Source organism: Theropithecus gelada, chromosome 9 (assembly GCF_003255815.1).
Source record: "Theropithecus gelada isolate Dixy chromosome 9, Tgel_1.0, whole genome shotgun sequence".
NCBI lineage: Eukaryota > Metazoa > Chordata > Mammalia > Primates > Cercopithecidae > Theropithecus > Theropithecus gelada.
The window spans coordinates 101,273,535-101,296,825 of record NC_037677.1 but is presented as its reverse complement, the minus strand read 5'-3'; the positions used below and the strand labels follow the sequence as shown (position 1 = coordinate 101,296,825).

The 23,291-nt window shown below is 46.7% G+C and overlaps 1 protein-coding gene across 1 annotated transcript in view; it reads right to left on the bottom strand.

Moving 5' to 3' along the window:
• The window catches only part of SORCS3 (sortilin related VPS10 domain containing receptor 3), a 621,794-nt gene extending 605,712 nt beyond the window's left edge, over positions 1–16,082 (bottom strand). Inside the window, exon 1 of the mRNA XM_025396833.1 lies at positions 15,052–16,082. Within this exon, the coding sequence (XP_025252618.1) occupies positions 15,052–15,678 (627 nt within the window). The 5' untranslated portion in view covers positions 15,679–16,082. The remainder of the gene's footprint in view (positions 1–15,051) is intronic.
• Between the last annotated feature and the right edge of the window lie 7,209 nt (positions 16,083–23,291).

The following is a 23,291-nucleotide window of genomic DNA, read 5'->3' as shown; positions in this document are numbered from 1 at the left end:
CATACAAAGGGAGTTATAAAGAGAAGTGAAGAATTGGAGCTAACGACACAATCAACTACATTGGCCAAATATTTCTTCAGTAGACTCCTTCTTACCTACCCCCACTGCCACCATCCAAGCCATCACCCTCTTCAGCTACATCCTCTTAGCATTCATCCTTTTTTTCCTCTAACCCGCAGGGTGATGAGAGTGGTTTTTAGATGTACATTTAATTTCATCACTCTCTTACTATAAACCTTTTCATGGCTTACCTCTTTGCTTTTTTTCTTTTTCTTCTTCGACAAGGTCTCACTCTGTCATCCAGGTTAGAATGCAGTGGCATGATCACAGTTCACTGCAGCCTCAACCTCCTGGGCTCAAGTGATCCTCCTACCTCAGCCTCAGCCTCAGCCACCTGAGTAGCTGGGACCACAAGCACATGCCACTATGCCCAGCTAATTTTGTGTGTGTGTGTATTTTTTGTAGGGACAGAGTTTCTCCATGTTGCCTCTCAAACTCCTGGGCTCAGGGGATGTGCCCTCCTCAGTCTCCTAAAGTACTAGAATTACAGGCACGAGCCACCATGCCAGGCCATCCCTTTGCTATTAGAATAAAGAACTAAACCCTTGCTTAGTCCTGCCCATGCCTGCCTGTCTAGCTCCATCTCATCTCTCACCTTCCCCAAGTCCCTCTGCTCCAGCCACGCTGTCCTTCCTTTCCCCTTCAAATACCTTGCTCCTTCCTGCCTCCCTCTCCTCTGCACCTAATCCACCCTGTACATCTTTGCAATCTCAACTCATCTGCTTCTCCCTCTCTGCCCTTCCTAGGTTAAATGTCCCTAGTGTTAACATGTACCTCTCAACCAGAGAACTGCTCACCATTACAGACTCAGAATCCAACAGCACCTGGCACATAAAGGGGATGCCACAAATATGTATTGAATATTGATGTGTTAGTCCATTCTCACATTGCTATAAAGAAATATCTAAGACTGTGTATTTTATATTTAATAAAAGAAGTTTAATTGGCTCATGGTTCTGCAGGCTGTACAGAAAACATATTAGCTTATGCTTCTGGGGAGACCTCAAGAAACTTCCAATCATAGCAGAAGGCAAAGGGGGAACAGATGTCTTACATGGCAGGAGCAGGAGCAAGGCAGGGTGGGGGCAGCAGGCACTGCACACTTTTAACCAACCACATCTTACGAGAACTCACTCACTGTCACAAGGATAGTACCAAGAGGATGGTGCTAAACCAATCACTCATGAGAAATCTGTCTCCGTGATCCAATCACCTCCCACTATGCCCCACCTCCAACAATGCAGATTACAATGTAACATGAGATTTGCGCAAGAACACAGTTCCAAATCGTATCAATTGGCTATAGCTGTGGTTTTAAAAAATGATTTTAAATTTTTTTAAATAAAAAGTAACTAAGGATGATAGCTTCCAGCTCCATCCATGTTCCTGCAAAAGACAAGATCTCATTTGTCTTTATGGCTGCATAGTATTCCACGGTGTATATGTACCATATTTTACAGAAATAAAATACCACATGTCCTCACTTATAAGTGGGAGCTAAATGATGAGAACTCATGAACACAAAGGGAGGAACAACAGACACTGGGGGCTATTTGAGAGTGGAGGATGGGAGAAGCAAGAGGAGCAGAAAAAATAACTATTGAGTACTAGGCTTAAATACCTGGATGACAAAATAATCTGTATAACAAGCGCCCATGAAATGAGTTTACCTATACAACAAACCTTCACATGTACCCCCGAAGCTAAAATTGAATAAATAAAACAACTCCTTTTTTTTTTTTTTTTTTTTTTTGAGACGGAGTTCTGTTACCCAAGCTGGAGTGCAGTGGTGCGATCTCTGCTCACTGGAAACCCCACTTCCCCAGTTCAAGTGATTCTCCTGCCTCAGCCTCCCAAGTAGCTGGGACTACAGGTGTGTGCCACCACACCTGGCTAATTTTTGAATTTTTACTAAAGACAAAGTTTCACCATGTTGGCCAGGCTGGTATCAAACTACCGACTTCAGGTGATCTACCTGCCTCAGCCTCCCAAAGTGCTGGGATTACAGGCATAAGCCACCACACCCTGCCTAAAACTACTTCTTTTGGTTGAGTTTTACATTGAAGGTATTTGGATAACGAGTGTCAACAGCAAATGGCCCTGCAGAGTGTATAATCCCCCACCTTATACTACCGATTTTGCATAAATCCAGTTTTAATGCATCGGGCTTCCTCAAGGGTTGCACATCACTAATTTGAACAAAGTCACAGGTATCTTATGTTATGTAACTCCTTTTCCCACCTTCATCAGTCCATGGGTAGAAGGGGAGACACATATAATGCCAAAATAGCACATGATACAAAATCATCAAGTAACCTAAGTACTTCCCAAATCCAAGAAAAACTTTCTTTGACCCTAGATTTCTCTATCCAGATGAACCACCAAGCCAATGTGAGAGCAAAACAAAATTTTAGACATGCCAAGAATCTTTTTTTAAAGTGGATATCCTGATCATCAGAGAAATGCAAATCAAAACTACAATAACATATCACCTCACCCCAGTTAAAATGGCTTATATCCAAAAGACAGGCAATAACAAATGCTGGTGAGGACACGCAGAACACTTGTACACTGTTGGTGGGAATGTAAATTAGTACTAGTGTGGAGAACAGTTTGGAGGTTCCTCAAAAAACTAAAAATAGAGCTATCTTAAAATCCAGCAATCCCACTGCTGGGTATACAGTCAAAAGAAAGGAAATCAATATATCAAAGAAATATCTGCACTCCCATGTTTGTTGCAGCACTATTCACAATAGCCAAGATTTGGAAGCAACCTAACTGTCTATCAACAGATGAATGGATAAAGAAAATGTGGTACATATACATAGTGGAGTACTATTCAGCCATAAAAACAAATGAAATTCAGTCATTTGCAACAACATGGATGGAAGTAGAGGTCATTATGTTAAGTGAAATAAGCCAGGCACCAAAAGACACACATGGCATGTTCTCACTTATTTGTGGGGTCTAAAAATGAAAACAACTGAACCCATGGACATAGAGTAGACGAATGATTACCAGAGGCAGGGAAGGGTAGTGGGGGAGAGGGGGAGGTGGGGATTATTAATGGGTATAAAAAATAAAACGAATGAATAAGGCCTAGTATTTGATAGCACAAAAGGGTGACTACAGTCAATAATAATTTAATTGTACATTTTAAAATAACTAAAAGAGTATAATCTGGATGATTTCTAACACAGATGAGAAGTGCTTGAATGAACAGATATCCCATTTTCCATGATGTGATTATTATGCAATGCATATCTGTATCAAAACATCTCATGTACCCCATCAGTATACATGCCTACTATGTACCCACAAAACATTTTTTAAATTAAAAATTTTTTTAAAGCATTAATATCTCCCAAGCACTGGGTGACCATATGATTCATCATCTAAGCCAGGATCTTTTGAGAGTCAAAATACATCTACTCACATTCTGTCAGGACACGAAGTATAAACCAAGACATTCCCATGCATTCTCTGAAAAAGATTACTTGAGGATATGCCACAGAAAAATGAAAAGCAGCCCACAACGGAGGAATGGAATCCAAAAAATAGAGGCACTAATCCAAGAGTAAAATAAATAGAAATCTCAAGATGACAGAAGGGAAACAGGCCTAGAAAGAAAGAAATCAGTACAAATTAGAATATCTAATAATAATACAACTAAAAAGTTGGAATATCATAGTACTATGGTGAAATAGCATATTCTTTATCTTCCTATAAAGAAAATAAAACAAGTAGAAACACAAGGTAAAACAGAGTTCTCTATAAGAAATTTATACCCTACACTGACATGGCAGAATTCTGAACAATTGTCAGAACAACAGGTAATCTATTTGACCTCAAAGCTCAGGACACTCCTTGTCAAGTGACCCACATTTGGTGATAGAGTACGACATCTCTTTCTTATTGTGCTAGTAGATTTTGTTGCAGATAATAAAAACAACCAGAATTTTTTAACACTTTCATTAATTTTCATTCACTGTGGTCTTGATTATGTTCAAGTTATTTCCTAAGAATGCTCCATTAGCACATGTCTTATGCTATCTCACTGCTCTCTGCAATAGCTGTCCAACATGTTTACCACACACAAAACTGTAAGTTATTTTGGGTGTCCGGTCTGCATCACATAGATATTTTTTGTACATGCTGCCTCACTAGGCGTATAGTAGGCGCTCTCTAAATACTTCACATGATCTGAAAAGAGTAAGGCAGAACAATCAATACAGGTCATGACCTGGGGCAAATGTTTTCTTAAAACATCCAAATTACACTCCCATCTGAGAATTTTATTATATCAGGTGTGACTTGAAATAAATTGTATATCATGCCTGGAATAAGAATCTTGGAGTTTTTACTACCACGGTATGCATGTTAATGGCAGTGTTCGTTTGTACTGAGAGAAGGCAGAAGAAGGCAAGAGCTGTATCTGGTCTCAAATCTGTTGTCAAAGGGTCTGTAGCTCCTTAAGCGAATGAAGGAGAGGTGAGGTAAACTAACAACTTGGGTTCATATCACCCCTTATTCTTTACAAAATGCTTCCATGCGCACCATCTCATTTTTTAACTGTGACATAAAGGGAGCAAATAGGATTGTCCCCATTTCACCCATCAAGAAATGACTGACCTAATATATCTACTTTGTGGTGAGGTGGGCTGCAGCAGTTTTTGCAACTTTTTCATTTTACAGGTGAGGAAACTGAATCTCAGAATATTCAAATAACTGAATTGGCATCATACTAAGCAAAAAAAAATATTGAATGAATGAGTGAAAGAATGAATGAAAATACATCTGCTTGAAGTAAGACCAAATCTAGGCATGCTTGAAAGAAGCACTTTCCATTCTTTAAATCATATTTGTAGGCTCTCTCCTTACTAATAATGCACCCATTTAAACACACACACACACACACACACACACACACACATTTAAAACTGGGGTTTAATCCCACGGGGAGCTCTGGGAGACCATGAAAGAAACATGTCTCAGAGTTAGCCAATCCCAGTGGTCAAGGGGGCTGGATATTTATCCATCAACTCCCACCAGTCATTGGTAGTGGCTGCTCCCTGCTCCCTCACAGGCATTAATTTCTTGACTCTTCCTTGCCTTGTGTGATCAAAGCAAGCTACAGTGGCCAGGGAAAGCTGTTGGGCAAACAGTCTCTGGTGCTGGTGGTTGGAAATTAGGCCAGCATGTAGAGCAAAGGAACACCCTGGAATATGAGTAGAGTACCAACAGATCTCCAAATGAGAATTAACATTCTTTTTTTCTGAGAGTCTGACTCTGTCACCCTGGCTGTGGAATGCAGTGGCGCCATCTCAGCCCACTGCAACCCCTGCCTCCTAGGTTCAAGAGATTCTCTAGCCTTAGCCTCCCATATAGCTGGGATTAAAGGGATGTGCCACCACGCCCAGCTAATTTTTGTTTTTTGTTTGTTTGTTTGTTTGTTTGTTTTTGTTTTTTGAGTAGAGCTCAGAGGTTTCACTATGTTGGCCAGGCTGGTCTCAAACTCCTGACCTCAAGTGATCTGCCCACCTCAGCCTCCCAAAGTACTGGAATTACAAAAGTTAACATTCTTATGTTAAAATTGACTATTATGCTAGGCCCTTTATAGGCATCATCTCTAAGATTCACAACAATCCTGCAAGACCAGTATTATCATCATTTTATAGCCAGTGAAACTAAGGCTTAGAGACTTGTTCAAGGTTGCTGTTGCTTAGGGACCTTCTCATGACAGAAAAGATGTTTTAGAGTTCTAAGAAATCTTTCAAACAAAAGTTTGCTTTCAAGCATGAATAACACTGAAAGCAACACAGTGAGATAAGCAACTGTTTCACCACTAAGGATACCCTCCTCTTCCACCATCACTCTGGAAAGCAAGTTTCTCTGTGTCACCAGCTTCATTGTCTCAGAACTCTTATTGTAGACAAGTTCCCCCACTATGTGTAATCACGTTCAGATATGGCAGCTTGAGCTATTTTTCTAGTCTTGAAAATGTTCAACTCGGTAATTGTTCTTCATCTCCCACTGAGAACAGATTTTTAAAAGAAAAAGTTTATTTCTGATGCAGCAGTGTAATCTTTAACCTGATTCTAACCATCTGAATGAGAAAATGCCTACATCACCATAGATGTCAAAAAGGCTTTTGGGAGGATGAGTCAGGCATGTGGGACCTGAGAGCCTGTGAGAGATAGCTGCAATGTCCCAGGGTGCAGACCCCAGGCCAGCAACAGCAGGCCAGACACTTCTCTATCCCCAAGACACTTGTTCTTTATCCAGGCACTTTTAAGTATTTAAGCAAGTATTTATTCTGTTCAACTCAATAAGCACCTATTGACTAACCACCAGATACAAGAGAGCAAGCAAGCAAAAAGGAAGGAAATACAGAAGAGATGGGAGAACCCAGCCTAAGCATCACTTCCAGCTGAATCTATTTGTAGAGTGTTAGTTCAGTCATTAATGGTGTGAGTATCTAACTGCTGGATGAACGTGTTTGTATCTACTCCCCTTTTTTCTGTAGGAAGAGTCGGAATGATCAGCCCCCCAGGATTGAAAACTGCCCTGCTGCCAACTGATTATTCATCTATGGGTCATCATACAACCCCTACACAATTCACTTACAGGCTACTTTTCATCTCCCCGTCTTCGGAACAATTCTTGGTACAGCATTGTCTCGTTATTTCATCCTATTTATTTTCACTTCTTTCCCAGGGCAACGCTCCCTCTAGTGTCTATGTAGGGCTCTCAGGTTCCATTCTTGGTACACAGGGTGAAGGCAAAAAGGGAACTCAAGCCTGCAACTCTATGGGTATAGATCACCACAAAGTAATTAGTGGATTGTACCAGTGTGATAATTCTGAGGAACAGGCTGCAGATACTCTACAGATAGCTCCAATCCATGTGATATGCCCATTTCACAACAGGCACAAATACAGAAGAGGAGAGGAAAAATGAACATTGAGGTCTAGCCCATGACTTTGGCACAGATGAGTCTTTGGCACAATGGGATCTGCTTGCGAACCAGCCCCAGCAATCCAGTGATCTCCAATGTTCTAGAAGCTACACACTTTACTCACTTCCCTCAAGAAGCCTCCCTTGATTAGCTATGAGTTGTATCATGGATGCCCAATCTGAGAGAAGCTACTCTTCATCTTTCTGGATCCCTTAACTCTCCATGCAATAAAAGCCCTGAAATAATGTTAACCTTATTCATAGCTTATTAGTGTAATCATCTAACTAATGTGATTCTGTTTCTATTACAAATTCTGACTATGAATTTCAAGAATCCAGGTCCCCAGTCATTCACTTCTAGATCCTTTTCAACGTCTACTTTAGCACGACATAAATGATAGACATGGCAAAGACTCATGTGACTGGGAGCATGAACTGTGGGAGGTGGTTGAAATGAGTATCTTGATGAGAACTGGGATCTAGCCAAGGCCTTGCCATCAGCTCACTGGGAAATTCTGAGCAAGTGCCTTCTACCTCTGCTTCAACATTTCCATCTGAAAATTAAGGGAAGGCCCCTTCCAGGTATAAAAATAACAACTAAACTAAAAGTATCTTGAGTGCTTGCTACAAATGGGTCAGGCACTCCTTTTAAGCACTCTGCCCTGTACAATCTCACTTACTTCTTACAACAGCCCAAGGTGAGAGATACTATATCATCACCCCCTTTTTCCATATGAAGAAACAGCAGAGAGGGTAACAATTTGCCCAATGTCACACAGCTATTAAGAAACAGAGGCAGGACTTGAAGCCAGGCACCTGGCTGCACAATCCATGATCTTATTTAGTATGTGGCCTATTTCAGGTTCCCAGTCTATCCGTTCTCAACAAATCCGAAAGAGGATTGCATTCAGGATGAAATCTCTCCACAAATATGAATTCACACAAGTTGTACCATATACCCGTACTAAATAATCCTACAACCTCATAGAATCCTTGATTATCCTACATAGCTTTATTTCCAGTCTTTCCCCCTAAAGAAGGTTTTTTTCTCTTTCCGATGTATGCCAAGTAACAGTCCCCTACTTAGTCAAGGGCACAGTTTTACTGACCAGTAACCCTGCTGGCCCCACTCTGCTGCAGGTCCCTCTCATCTCAACCAAGCAGGGATGGCTTCATCTGCTTCCCTGCATGCATTCAATAGCAGACAGCAATTTGTGCAATCCTGAGGTCTTAGATTCCATTATTTTTTCCAAATTTACTATAGAACATTTATTAGTGTACTATAAACAACAGCATATCCATAAATAATTAAATCCAAACTACACCGATCAAAGTAAATGAGCAAAATGTTTCTGGTTGTGATGTAACCAGGCTTGAATTACTCACTAACTCAAATAACAAGGTGACTCACAGGAGGCCCCCATTAACAATGGTTAGTAAGACACAGCTTGTCCAACATTAACTAGCTTGTTATTCACTGTCTGCAGCCATCACAGTGGGTGGGCAGGGTGGCTATAGAGCATGGCCCCAGAACAGAAGGAAAGACTCTATTCCTAAATCTCTCTGACTAGCCTCATATTATACCCATCCTAGGGCCTCAGTCTACCCTACCTATAAAATGGGCACCTCATCAGAGTGAAAACACACAAATCCTCTTAGAGGGAAAATGTTCTGTTAACATGAGAAGAAAGGAGAAAAATGGGTGTGAAGAGGGGATGGCTCTTCCAAGAGATAAAAAAAAAAAATAAGTGGGATCCAAAGTAGGCTGCCATGTTTCTGTCTGAGTATCACATCCTCATCTCTATCCTGAGTGATTTGATGAAGACAATTCACAAGTGCACTTCCAGCCTCGACAGTCTGCAAAATTCCTGTAGTATGTCCCACAGGGGTCCTCTCTTCTGTGAGCTCATAACCTGAAACGATCACTTGACAACTAACCACATGTCACCCCATGGCATCTGTCTTGTTGTCACATATTATTTAACTTTACAGAAGAGCACTCTCACATCCAAAGCATGTTGGCAGGACCATGAGGCAAATGTTGTCTCATCCTTCTTTGTATCCCCTCTATCACACTTCTACCAACCCCACAGTTTCTAGGACAAGGCCACATACACAGGAAAAACTCAGAACATTGATGAATGTCTTACGGGAGTGTCCATCTGATCTCTGAAGTGCATGAGGAGCCAGGATTGTTAACTAGTCCTTATTTCTATCCTCTTATTAAGTAGCGTAGAGATCCCTCTGAATCTTATGTTAACATGTATATATGAAACAATACACCAGTTGTATAAACTCAGTGTCATTAAGAGACGGCGTTAACCTGTTAAGTTATCTTAGGGCAAAATGGTCTTTCCTCTCCTCTTACCCTGCAGCTAAGTCACGGTCCAACTCCCCAGATGAGTTCAGTATTACTGAGCTATGTACTACCCTGTGGCACATGCTGCCAGGCATGGATGAGAAGAACAGAACTCACACTTGATGGTGATTGGAGGGAGGGGGTACTGTTTTAATTATTTCAGCTCTTACCCTCAAAACACTCACCAAATAATATAAAACTAAAGTAAGTACTAAACTAAATATGATCAAATGTGTAGTGCATTCTGTAAATTCTATAAATAAGTAGGGGAAGAGAAATAAATGCTTCTAAGGAACGTTTCATAGAGCCACTGAGTCGGAATGTTGAACTGAGCTATGAATAACAGGTGCCCTTTCATCAAGAAAGAAAGGTGCCTCAAGTGGAGGAGACCTCAAGGTGCTTGGGACAATGAAGACGCTGCCCTGGCCAGAATGCAGGAGTTAATCAGGGAAGAGTCAAACCCAAAGTTGGAGAAGTAGACCCAGGACATACATAGCCTTGAATGCCAGGCTAATGGACTCTGGATTTGAATTCAAGAAACCAAAGGTCCTCAAGCCAGAATGTAGACACACTGGATGAAACACTCCTGGCTATAGCAGCTATCAAGTTCTGAAATCATTGCTATCCCAGGCAACAACAATTTCTAATTCCTTTATCATCTCTGCTTGATGAGACTTGAGACTGTCTTTCATTCACTCAGTCAAACATTATCAAGTGCCAACCATGTGTAAGGCAAAGCTCCCTCATCTCCACTGACTACCAACAAAGTCAGAGCCCTATCTGAGCCTTTTCCCAGTTACCCACAACACCAGAACAAACTTAGTTAGCCAAATTCGAGCCAACCACAAAGCCAGTTCTACTTACCAGAACTGCCGAGTGACCCACTAAGCACTCACATTCTGTATTTCCCACCTCCTCCTCCACAAGGCCACTTTTCTCCCCCACACTTACTGCAGAATCATCCTTTGACATGTTCTCCCTATAAGGGAAGTGTTCAAGCCAACCAAGAGGCCCAAAGAAGGCAGAAAGTGGGAAATCAACAGGTGGGTCAAGCCACAGGCCTTAAGTGACTTTGCCAATCTGCACCTAGCCTTGGATAAACCACTGGTCTCCAGCCAAATCTTCCTATCACAGAGTGTCTGCTTTGTCACACCTCTCTGCTCCTTATGAGATGATTCAGGGCCCACAGATCATCTAGTTCCAGGATTCCTTCATTGACAATAGATTTACACAGCCCAAGGAAAAAGCAATTTTCCCTTCTGTCCACTGAGCCTTCCTGCCACTGGAGTCACCAACTCCCCTTCCCTTAAATCCAACACCACTGGAGAAGCCACTTGCCAGCATTCCTTCTTTGCCAACTACAAAGCAAGTTCCAGTCACTGCATTTCTGTAATCATTAAATCAGGCCTCCCAATTAAGGAGTCTGCAACTTCTGCTCACCTTGGAAATCACTGAAGGATCTGAGATGGAAATCACACCGTCTAATCCAGCCATCAGAGAAATCACAGAGCAGATAAATAGCTGTGCCCAGCTCCTCCTCTCCCCACCGCCCCTCAGACCAGCAACGACCAGGAGCAATTAGTGCCATTATGTCCCCATGCACTTCCCAGCTACATCTCAACTGACATGGCTTCCCCTTGTAATATTAATTGAAAACAGATTTTTTTGGCAAAACCCTGAAGAATGGCTTCTGTGGCAGGCTTCTTTATTAAGCCTCCAAGAAGGCAGAATGCATTAAGATATTGTGACACAGGAACTGTGAGCAGGGACGATGAAGACAAGGCAATCCAGCCAAAAGCTATTTGAAAAATCTGTTTGGAGCCACAATTAGATGATCCAGTGAGTGAAATACAATTAATCTGATCAAATCTGTCACTATTTTGCACATTAGGAGTAAATATTTTAGAATACAGTCCAGCTGAATTAGTTAAGGGTAGGAAATCCTGCCTGGGAGAATCTGTGTGTTATACCTACTAGTATGCTCAGGGCAGAGTGATCTGGAAGGGCCTAAAAATATCAGCATCTCCCCATTTCTCTTCACCAAGATGCAGTGTTGGGCACATTAACTGAGAACTAGCTGGCAAGTATTCCAAGCAGATACACTGCAGGGGCAGCAGCCTGCAAATCACTATCACTTCGAGTGCGCTGCTGGAAGGACATGAGGACCAATGTTAGGGCAGATGCTGTGTTTTCACCTCAGCACCAGGAATGCGGGGGGGTGGGGCATGAAGGGTTAACCCAAGGAGGAGGGGGTGCGGAGAAGTGGACTGTGCCTTCACAACTTTCCACTCTCCAGAGTCATTTGCCAACTCACTGAGCAAGCAGGGAGGCTTCTTCTTTCATTGGAAGAAAAAGGACAGAATAATGTGTTTTTCTGTTTCCCTGTAAGCCACGGGGACTGGGCTCCCTCTGGGTGTTTGTGAAACACTCTCTAACCCATTAATCACCAGGATTCCAGCTGGAGGCAACTGGAGAGAAAAAATAGCAAATCGCTCCTCCACAGTAAAGGCTCCAAGGCCAAGTCCACTCACTTTCCAGCCAGAGCACCTGCCAGGCAACATGGTCAGAGATGGTGCCCAGGCCCCATGCCCTCCTGATTCCTTTGCCCAAAGCCAGCTGCACTCCTTCTCCTTTGCCCCCAAAGCCATCTCTTCTCAGTCCTGGGACCAAGGCAAATACCCACCCCAAGCCTTGGTCAAAGGTCTCCTCCTGTACCCTCAACCACCTGGGGCACACACTGGACCAATGGCGTGGGCTGAAGGCCCTTCTCCTACATGTCCCACCCTGCATCCCTGACTGTAAACTCGGTCAGAATGGAGTTCAATTTTCAATTTCATAGGGTTACTGAAAACTTTCCCCAAAAGGGAACTCATATCAAGTAATCGGGTGCATCAGAGACACTTGGAAGAAGAGCAAGGAAACCCTCATTGTGTTAAAAATTAAACTGGTGGCCTCCTGAAGAAGGACATGTCTAATACTCCAGAAGCCAGAAGAAAAGATAAAATTCTCTTCCCATGTCAGAAGAGCCTGGAGCTAGGCCCCATGTTCTCTGTTTTATGGACATCTCCCTCCACTTTGAAACCAATGACGAAGGGATCTTTCCAAAGCATCCTCATCCCCATCACTCTTCACCCTGGCTTTTATTTACAACACCTTCTTTTCCTGCCATCAGGAAAGGGGGACAGGAGAAAAACTAACTGGGTAAATGTTGCTGAAACTGGTTTCCCAGTGACTCACCAGGAGATTTCCTTAAAGTCTCAAAGACAGGGCCATGTGAGTATGCTTCTCCATCTTCTTTACAGAGGCTCACAGACCTGATAATCAAGGATGTCTCTCTGGTATTGCCTACAAAATGTGGTCAGAAGAGACAGGTCCAGCCTAGGGGCTAAAGAGGCAGTTCTTCCCTAGAATGGAAAGAGAAGACAGCGTGTGGCCCTACATCCACCTGTGGTGCTCTAGCATGCAGTAAGGCTGGCCAAGAGCACAACCAATAAGTCCCTGGGGGCTGTTCATACATTGTCCAATCTCATTGCTGTCACCAAGGACTCCAAGCCCAACTGCTCCAGTACCCAAGCCCCGTTGGCCGTCATTTGACTGAAGAGTCATTTCCCCAGGAAGCACGGGCCAGACCTGCCCCTCACCTCTTCTGCTGCACAACTGCTTTGAAGATGAGCAAAGAAGGTCATGCACAGTTAACTGCTATTTGCAGGAAGCATTTTCTCTAAAGTCCCATCTTCAGAGGCTTTGTAAATACTCAAAAATAATCCTTAAAAGCAGACACACAGAAAAACTCTTCAGGGAGGGTGAATTTATATTGTCCTAATGTGGCAGTAGTAAAGCCACAGATGTGAAGACATTACATCCTCCTCTTCCTAGGATATATTTACTTACACACATCCTAGCCATCCTCCTCACCAAGTAAGAACCTCAACACACACACACACACACACACACACATAATCAAACTAAAATGAAGTTGGGATTCACAACCCCTGCTGTCAGAATCTCCGCACAGCACACACATATCCAAGTCCTCTTGGAAAGGACTTAGAAGTCTTCAATCACCCAGCCCTGCAAAGGCACACGTTGTTCACCCCTCGCCAGATCTGTCAGCCCGAGGCTGCGGGGGTCTTCATCCAAGGCAGATGAAGTCCACCACTGCGCCCTTCTGGAGCTGGACTCCACTGGTCCTTCAAGCCCAGCATCAGCTACCCAGACTGGGCTGCCGCGCTATGCATCATTAGAAACCAAGAAATCTGCACTTTGGTATTGCTTATGTGCTACCTTCTGCGGACCCCTCGCTTTCCTCTTATTAGATACCCAATCCTGGACACCCCAGGCTCTGTTAAAATAAGGCAAAAATTTCCCAGAGAAATCTGGTCAAACATCGGTCATGAAGAGAAATACAAAACGGCAGGGAGTTGCGGAGTGAGTTCCTATCAAATCATTTCCCCAAGGCTGCTTGTACAGACACCCGTCATCCTCCGCCTGGAGCGTGCACCCTACCCAACGCCAGGTTCTGATCTGAACCATTGAGCCAGAGAAGAGGAAAGGATTTTCCAAATCTGGCTGAAGTAGGGACCGCGGGAGGGAGGGAAGTGGGGAAGATGGTGGGAACCTGTCACCCGCCTTTTCTTTGCTTGGCTGCACAGCGCTGGGTGCCGGCGAAGTACGGGGAGCCCCTCCGGGCACGCGCTGCGAGCCGCTGCAGCTGCCCGGCGGGCGGGCGCGATGCTCAGTCGGGCGCCCAGTCCGGAACGCCCGAGTCGGCCAGAGCGGGCTCAACGGCGCCACCTCTCGGTACATCCTTGTCCGGGAGAACCCGGTGGCGGGGAAAAGCGGGCGGTGAGGTGTGCAGGAAGCTCAGGGACCCAACTCCGCTCAGGGAGCCGTTTGTGGCGCAGAATGCAGTGGTGAAGGCGAGAGTTTTCTGCTCAGCGACTTCCGTGTGTCTGTGCGTGCGTGAGGGCGAGCGGTGTGGCATGGGCGCTGGATGGGTGTGGAATTTCGCTTCACGCTTTAAACTTTTTTTACGGCCTCTGCTACGGCTTTCCAGGGCCGCTCCCTGGGCTTTGAAGGAGGAACTGGGGTTAACAGAAGGCCAAGGCTTGGGGCCGACTTGGCCGAGCCTCCCTCCTGGGCTAGAGGACTGCGCGCCTGGAGCGGAGAGCAGCGACCCCGAGGCGAGCAGGAGGCTGGGAGTCCGAATGGCTTCCCGGGTTCCCTTTCGCGTGACGGGCGCGGGGGGGTGGGTGGGGGAGCCTGGGCAGTCGCAGGAACCGGCCTGTTCAGAGGCTCCCGCCCCAAGTCAGCCCTTTTTCTCATCCAAGAATTCAAGTACCCCGAAAACAGGAAAACTGACCCTCCAAGCCAAGTATGGGAGAAAGTGAGCATAGATCCCTCCCCCACTCATCTTTAAGAAACCCCTTCCTCATCTCCCCTCCCGGCGGCCCGAAGCCTAGGGTCTCCAGTAAACAAACGCACACAGCGTCTTAACAACAAACTCCGTTAACCTGTTGGGGGCGTGGGGGGAATCGGACAAACCTGTTATCTCGAAAAGTCGAGGCGTCCCCCGCCTCGACCCCGAGCAACTATCTGTCCCTCGCTCCCGCCCCCCCCCCCATTCCCCTTCGGTGTCAGGAAGCAGGCGGACACGCCGCCGGGTGGGTACTCACGCTGCTGTTGTGTCCCGACCAGTGCACCATGGCTTGGTTGTGGGCCGAGTCCCCGGTCAGCGCGAAGGAGGTACTGGGCAGCCGGAGGTCTTCAGCCGCCGACCCCCCAGCCCGCGGCGCCTTCACCTCCTCCCGGGAACCCTTAGCCAGGGGACGGCTTCCTCTGGAACCATCGGCCGGAGCAGTAGCCCGGGCGTCCCCGCGCTCCGGGGTGCTTGGGGGCTGCGCCCGGCGACTCCTCCTCACGCCGCCAAGCTTGCCAGGAGCTGGGATGCCCCGGTCCCGCCGCTCGCCTGCCGGCGACGTCCCTCCGGCTTCCACCTGCATCTCACCGCTTCTGCCGCCGCCCTGCTGGGGCAGCAGCTCTGGTCCGGCCCGGCGCCCCAGCACGGCAGCTCTCCGCGCCTTCGCCAGCTCCTCCGGCCACTGGCTTGCCACTGCCCGCGGCGAGAGTGGAGACAACGCCGGTGGCCACGAAGCCGGGGCTGCCGGGCGCCCAGGACCGCCTGTCGCGTCCCAAGTGATCTCGGCGCCGGCCAGGACCCACGTCGACAGGAGTAGGAGCCCCGTCCGGACAAGCGGCGCCCCCGGCCAGCCTGCGGGGCGCTCCGTGCGCGCCGCCTCCATCCCGCTGCGGTACCGCTGCTCGGGCTGCCGAGTGTGTGGCGCCCGCCGAGGTGCGGGTCCGGCGCGGGGGGTGTGCGCGCGCCGGCAAGCGAGCGAGCGAGTGTGTGTAGGGGGAGTGGGGAGAGGGCGGCCGGGAAGGAGGTGGCTCCGGCTGGCGCGCCTCGCCGATCCTCTCCACTCTTCCCACCTAGCTCCCGCTCGCCCGCTCTCTCGTCCAGAGGGTGATTCCAAACCCGAGGAAAATTAATAATTGTCCCTTCGGTGCTTTCTTTCTTAAAATCAGATTCCCACCAATCTTCCCCACTGAGCTCCTCCAGAATTTCGTTAAAAGGAGTAATCAAAGATAATAAGAAAATCTTCTTAAAATATGAAAATCAAGCCGGATCCAGGAGGGGCCGGCAATAGACTCCAATCCCGAGTCTCTACGAAATCCAGGCTCCAACGTGCTCCCGGCGAAGAGTTGGGAGCCGCTTCTGGACGCGTTTGGGGGTTTACTCTCTGGGCCTGTTATGAGGGGCGGGAGATGGCGCGCGGGGAGGGTACAGGGGTCTCGGGGGAGAGGGAGGAGGAGTTGTGTGCTCAACGCCAACTGTTCGCGTTCTAGAGCCGAGGGGGAGCCAGGTGCCTCCGCGCGGGGAGGCTGCGCACGGAAGCCAAGCCTGGGATGCACCCGGGACTCTGCTCGCGGATCCCTGGCCCGGCCGGCTCCCCGCCAAACCCCGCCACCCGAGGCCTGCGCCCCCGCGCGGGGGCGCGGAGAATGCGTGCGTGCGCGTGCGTGCGCGCAGGCTGGCGGGCGTGAGGCGAGGACTTCGCAGGGGGCTAGCGGGCAGACCCGGCGCTGCCGCGTGGGGGCACCTGGCTGAGCCGGGCCGGGAGCGCGGCTGGGTGTGAGGGGGCGCGCGGTTCCGTGCGTGCGCGTTTGCACGAGCATGTGTGCTTGTTAGTGTGAGCGATGGCAAGTGGGGCGGGGGCGAGAGGTGTGCGCTCGGGCTTTGGGCGCGCGCGGATCACGCGCGGGCTGTGTTTGCATTTCCAGGAGCCTGCGAGTGGTCTAAGAGGCAATGCTGAGAACTAGGCAGGCCGCTCTCAGCAGCCCCTTCCTCTTGGCGCCCGGAGCACCCACGGCCCCCACTACTAGGGGTTAGAACCTGATAAAGCCTCCCAGGGGATGAGGGAAGAGAGGCGGAAGGCCCTGGCGGGATGGGGGGGACTTCCCAGATCTTCTCGGTTGAGGGACTCTCCTTGCCCGGACCTCCCGGCCAGAGGTGGGGCGAGAGAGTATTCGAGATGTCTGCTCCTGCAAGGAAGATCCAGACTTCATTTTGCTGCCTGGGATTTTGAGGTCGTGCCCTTACTCTCCCCAGTCGGTTTCTGAACGGGCTCAATTGTTTCAAAGTGTCGGCCGCCAGTTAAGAGGGTACTCGGGCCGCAGCCGTGTGGGCTTATCAGGTCCCCAGTCCGCCACTGCAGGAGTGTAGCCTGCGCGCTTGGTGCAGCTGAGACCCTTCGTGACCGTAGGAAGATGGAGACTTTGCGTGGGCTGAAGGGAAGTGAGCTAGACCCAAAGACGACCTCCAGCTGCGGTTTACAGGCCCCAGGACATGTGGTGTAGCCCGCCGCCTCCGAGAAGCCCCTGGGATTTCAAGGGGTTGAGAAGTCAGACCAGAGGAGCTGGAGGAGGAGCTATTAAGAAAGAAGCAGGCAGGAGGGAGGAGGCTTAGGGAGAGAGACAGCCTCCAGTCCTGCTCTTCCGCTTCAGGAGTAAAGAGTTCCTCCTCTCTAGAAGAGGATTAAAGAGGAGCGAGAGGGAGGGGAATGCGCGGAGAGGGAAGAAAGGTGAGAGGAAGGAATGAAGGAGAAAACAGAGGGAAAAGGGGGAGAGGGAGAAGAGAGGAAAGACAAGGTGAAGGAGAAAAGGGGCGAGAGAGTGGTGCAAAAGGAAGAGGGAGATAGAAGAAGAGGCGAAAGGGCTCCAGGTAAGAGCCAAGAGGGATGGAGGAGGCAGAAGAGGCGCCTGAGAATCTAACCTGGCCGAGGAAGAAGACATACAGCGATTCCCCAGAGCCCCCGCCCTCTTGAACTTGCTTTTCCACCGGGTGCCAAAATGGCAATTAGCAGCGGGGGAGGCTGGGCCAAAGAACCAAGCCAGCGACAACGTCCGGCCCAGAATGGGGCGGTCCTGGCATCTGTGGGTTTCCAAAGGTAGGGCGTAGCGGGCAAGTCCCAAGAAAAGTTCCAGCGCCGCAGACCCAGGTGGGCGCGGGACCGGGCGCTGGACGAGAGCCGGCCATCCGCGGGTTCCCAGCGCCCCTGCCGGAGGAGGCCCAGTGCTGCAGCCCGAGCTGAGGCTCGGGGTTGGGGAGGGACGCGGTGCTGCTCTTTTCTTCAGGCTCTGGGCGGAGGTGCCACAGTATAAGAGGTCTGGGTGGACCCGAGGTTCACACAGACCGGAGAAGTGCGGTCTCCCAAGCCCTGTGCGCACGGGGGAGGTGTACCATCCAGTCCCTGCAGCTTCCCGCGGCCTCCGAGCAGGAGCAGTCGGGTGCAAAAGAGGCAGACGCTCTGTGCCTCCCTCTCCCTCCTGTCTGAAGAAGGCCCTACCCAGATGGAACCCGGGTAGAGTTGGATCCTTGGGATGGGCTTGAGGAGATGTAGCTAAAAAGCTTTTGTTTGAAAACAAACAAACAAGGAAAGACTCCCGCAAGTGTGACATTTTCACATGCCTCCTGCACCAGTTTTCTTGGTCTTGCTCCCATCAATTATAGTCTTCTCCTTCCACTTTCAGCCTCTCCCTCCTTCACCCTTTGCCTGAAAATCCTTGCCCTCAGCCCTGAGCTGCCCCTGCCCCCCCCCCCCCACCCCCTGCCCTCCACCCCCGTGCTTCCTGAGTCCCCATTAGCCTTCTCTGGTGCCCAAACTTCTCCCAGTAGTTCTCACCTGTACCCACAGTATCCTCTTCCTCGCTCCTGGACTTTTTGCAATTTGACATATGCTTTTAGGCGACTCAGTCAAAGGCTTACCCCAACACACCTGACAGCCCCACTCAACAACCTCTTCTTCCTGCATTTGTAAACTTGTCCCATCTGAAAAAGTCTCCTTTGGTCTACATGGTACCAGGATCTCCTGGGTCCTCCCTGGCCAGCCTCAGTCAAGCTTGTCTTCTTTTGTCCACATCTTAAATTCTGAGCCCCAGCCTCCATCATTTCCCCCAATTCTTCGTGCTTGGCTCTCATTCTCTTTTCCCTTTCTCCCTGTCTGAATGAGCCCAGTGATTAGGCCCATTTCTGTCCTTCTACTACCACCTCCTGGTGTTGGCTCCTGGATCTACAACTTCACCACATTGCCTCTTGAGCTTCACACAGGACCTCCTCATTGCTTCATACGTGTATGTGTTCCCCTTGAAACCCATATGCAGCAAAACCTACAACCGTGACCCCAACATCTTAGTCACCTAGACCAGACACTTAACTTGCAGGCTTGACTCCCTCTTTTGGATCCCCAGACCCATAAAAACTCTTGTCTCGTCCTATTTTAAAAAGCCTTTTTTGTTTGTTTGTTTGTTTGTTTGTTTTGGTTTTACCGCTCCTCTCCTGTTCATTCCCAAAGTCACTGCCTTAGATCTGACCCTCAACATCTCTTGCCTAAGGTTTTGCGATAGTTTCCTCTCTTCTCCTGGTCTTTGGCTCTTTCCTTCTCCTAGCCAGCCTCCACACTGGCAACTTCAAATAGAAATGTAATGTAAGCCACACAGGAAATTTTAAACTTTCTAGTAGCTTTATTGAAATAAAAAGAAACCAATGAAATTCACTTTAATATTTATTGAACTGAAGATATCAAAAATAGTTTCAGTTTGTAATCAACATAAATATTATTGAGGTATTTTTACATATTTTGTACCAAGTCTTCAAAATCCAGTATGTATTTTATACTTACAGCACATTTCCGTTCAGACCACCCACATTTTTTCACTACCACATTTCATAACCACATGTGACTAGTGGCTACTGTTTTAAACAACACAGCTCCACACTGTTGACAAAAATAGCCTCTTAAAACATAAGGAAGATTATATCATGAATTGCCCTCCTCAAAATTTTTCTATGACCTACCATTTTTATAAAATCCAAACTTCTTAGAATGGTATCCAAAGCTCCATGTTCTTGCCCCACCTCCATGAACTTCCTTACTGTATTCCTGAAGCCTGGAATGTGTCCTCTGCCACAGTTTTCAACATGAAAGGGGCTTCGTGGGAAGAGCCCTTCTTTGTGGAAGAATCCTCTTCTATGAAGCTTGCCTCCACAACCTCATAGTACTTGTTATTATATCATTATTATCACCATCATCATGTCATCATCATCCAATTATTTGTCTTCCTATAAGATAGGTGCTGTCCCGTATCACTTTGGAATTTAAAAGAGAAGACTAAGGTTAAAAGGGCTCCCATTTCCCTTGCTGACATAATATTTACTTCAGCTGGGAAAGGCAGGTGGAGATGAGGATTAGCCCTCACACAGTCCCCATATGGTCAGCAAAAAATGCCCACTGGGAATGCATTTTCTCACCAGGGCTTCTGTCCCTGTTAAAAACAACTGGAGAAAGTAAACTGTATACTGTAAGTTATCCATGAGATTACACTAAATGTCATTCAAATAAGTCTTCTTTCAGGTGTTGTGTTGTGTTTTGTTTTGTTTTGTTTTGTTTTGTTTTCCATCACAGTGAAATAACGCTTTAGGAAACTGTGCTTCTTCTCCCTGACATCACAAATACAGACACACACACACATGCGCGCACACACACACACACACACACCCTTACCCTTCCAGACCCTCAATAACCTAATAGATATTTTGCCATCAGCACTCACAGCAGGCACAGATAGAGAAGCATTCAAATGATGCCTATTTCCTTTTTTTTTTTTTTTTTTTTTTTTTGGGACAGAGTCTTACTCTGTCGCCCAGGCTGGAGTGCAGTGGTACAATCTCAGCTTACTGCAACTTTTGCCTCCCGGGTTCAATCAATTCTCTTGCCTCAGCCTTCTGAGTAGCTGGGATTACAGGCACACACCACTGCACCCAGCTATTTTTTGTATTTTTTTTTAGTAAAGGCGGGATTTCTCCATGTTGGCCAGGCTGGTCTCAAACTCCTGATCTCAGATGATCCAACCCCCTCGGCCTCCCAAAGTGCTGGGATTACAGGCGTGAACCACCGCACCCAGCCCTATTTCCATATTTTATAAAATGTCTGGCCCTTCTTACATGAAGACCTAAAAGCAAATTTCTCTTAAAACTTGGATTTCTGCTGTGAAACTGACATCCTTTCTTAAAGGCTCTTTTAACTGGCTCTGTCTTCTCCTTTGTCTTCCTCTCGTCTCAACAGTCACGCTGAGTACCGAGTTAATTTATTCTAATGGTCTTCAGACAAGATTTTTATCCTCTGCTCCTTTTTTACTAAATGCTGTTTTTATTGTTTGATACTCTTTGATCTATATCTGTGTATTTTTGATAAGCCACTTCACATTCTTTTTAGAACTAAATAGGAAATTAATTAATTGATTAACATCAAACAACAGTCTATATTGTAACTCTCTGAATTTCTATGGAGGCAAATGATTGTGAAACAAAACCTGAAATGCAGACAAAACCAGCCAGATGATCACTGCAATTAGGACTTCCTATCATTGTGTGTCCATGAAGTGTCTGTTTTCCTCAATACTATATCCTCAGCACCTGGCCCAATGCCTGGCACAGCGATGACCCTCAATAAATGTGCAATAAAAAACAAAACAGATGAATATAAATAATAATACCTCTGTTGCAGCTACTGACCACCTGTTCTTTTTAGCATGTGTCAACTTTCTAAAGAAGCAAAAGCTCTAGGACTTGATTGATACTACTTTCCACTACACCTTATTGCAGGTATCAATGTTCTTTTTGTAAGCCACAGAAAACAATTCTCCAACACAAATTTGGAGAAAATTATCTTATGAAAAGCAGCCGGGCATGATGGTTCATGCCTGTAATCCCAGCACTTTGGGAGGCCAAGGCAGGCAGATCACTTGAGGTCAGGAGTTCCAGACCAGCCGGGCCAACATGGCGAAACCCAGTCTCTACTAAAAATACAAAAAAATTAGCCAGATGTGGTGGTGAGCACATTTAATCCCAGCTACTCAGGAGGCTGAGGCAGGAGAATTGCTTGAACCCAGGAGACAGAGGCTACAGTGAGCCAAGATCGTTCCATTGCACTCTAGCCTGGGCGACAGAGTGAGACTCTGTCAAAAAAAAAAAGAAAAAGAAAAAAGAAAATTATCTTATGAAAAGGATATTAAGTAACTCCCAAAATTGCTGGGTGGGCTGGAAAACTAGGCTCAGTGGTTCTGCAGGCAAAGTGACACCTGAAATCACACCATGGAACTGGTCCTATAAGGACCCTATTACCAGCATCACTAAGCCTAGATGCTACAGCTTTAACAAGCACCACAAGAGTTGAATGCTGAATGTTGCTGCCACCTCCATTGTCACCAGCTAACCTTCTGCTTGCTTTTGTGTATTACTGGCATTGATTGGCCAAGCCTAGATCACTAGCCCGAACCCCAGAGATGCAATGAGAAAGCAGATCTGCTTCCTGAGGTGGGGAAGTCTCCAACACACAGGGAAGGAAGTTCAGATGTTGGGCAGCCACAGGATGAAGCAAGATAAATGTCCACTACACCCATCACCAAAAAAAAGATTTCTTAGAGAAAGAAAGGGACCCTGTTTGCCTTCATCTTGAACTTCTTGTAGAAAACCAAACTAAAACAAAATCCTGACGAGGTAACATTTCACACAATACCTATGTGGAATTGGATGTTTAACCAGGGAAACCCTTCTCCCATGGAGAAGGGGAGAATAGGGGAGGGATGACCATCTGCCCAGTGGTTATAGGTATAGGAAGTAACATTAAGAATCCTGTCCACAAGGCACCAAAGACTTTATGATGAAGGAAAAGTGGAAGAGAAAAAGACAGCAGAAAGAAGGGGAGAGCAGAAAATAGCTACCTGGAAAACTGACATTTAATAAGGACTTTCTTTAAGTTAAGCAATACGTCTTCTATGGCCATTGCTTCATTTAATCCAGACAAAGTCATTCCTTGGTTCCAATTAGTAGATTAAGAAACAAATATATACAGGTGAAGCAGTGATGCTAGGGGAGATAATGTAGAAGATAATGATGAATGATAATTTATGCAGTGCACTAACTCTTGACTGGAAATATGGTAAGGACTCACCAGCATTCTATTGGAGTGACTGAGAGTCCATACTTTAGAGAAAAATTACCTATGTTTCAAGTCCAACCCTACTAACTACCAGTTGTGTGACCTTCGATAAATCACTCAATCTCTCTATCCTTCAGTTCCTCATCTGTAAATGAAGATGGTGATAATACTTAATATATGGGGTCACAGTTAAGATTAAATGAATCAAAGGAACTGATAAATAAAGCACTTGGAACAAGGTCTAGTGAAGATTAAGTGCTAGATAAATTTGGTTATAAATGTTCTTATTCTCCTTAACAGTCCTGTGGAGGCTAGTACTTTGTCCCCATTTTACAGATGAGGAAACTTTGAGTGAGAGA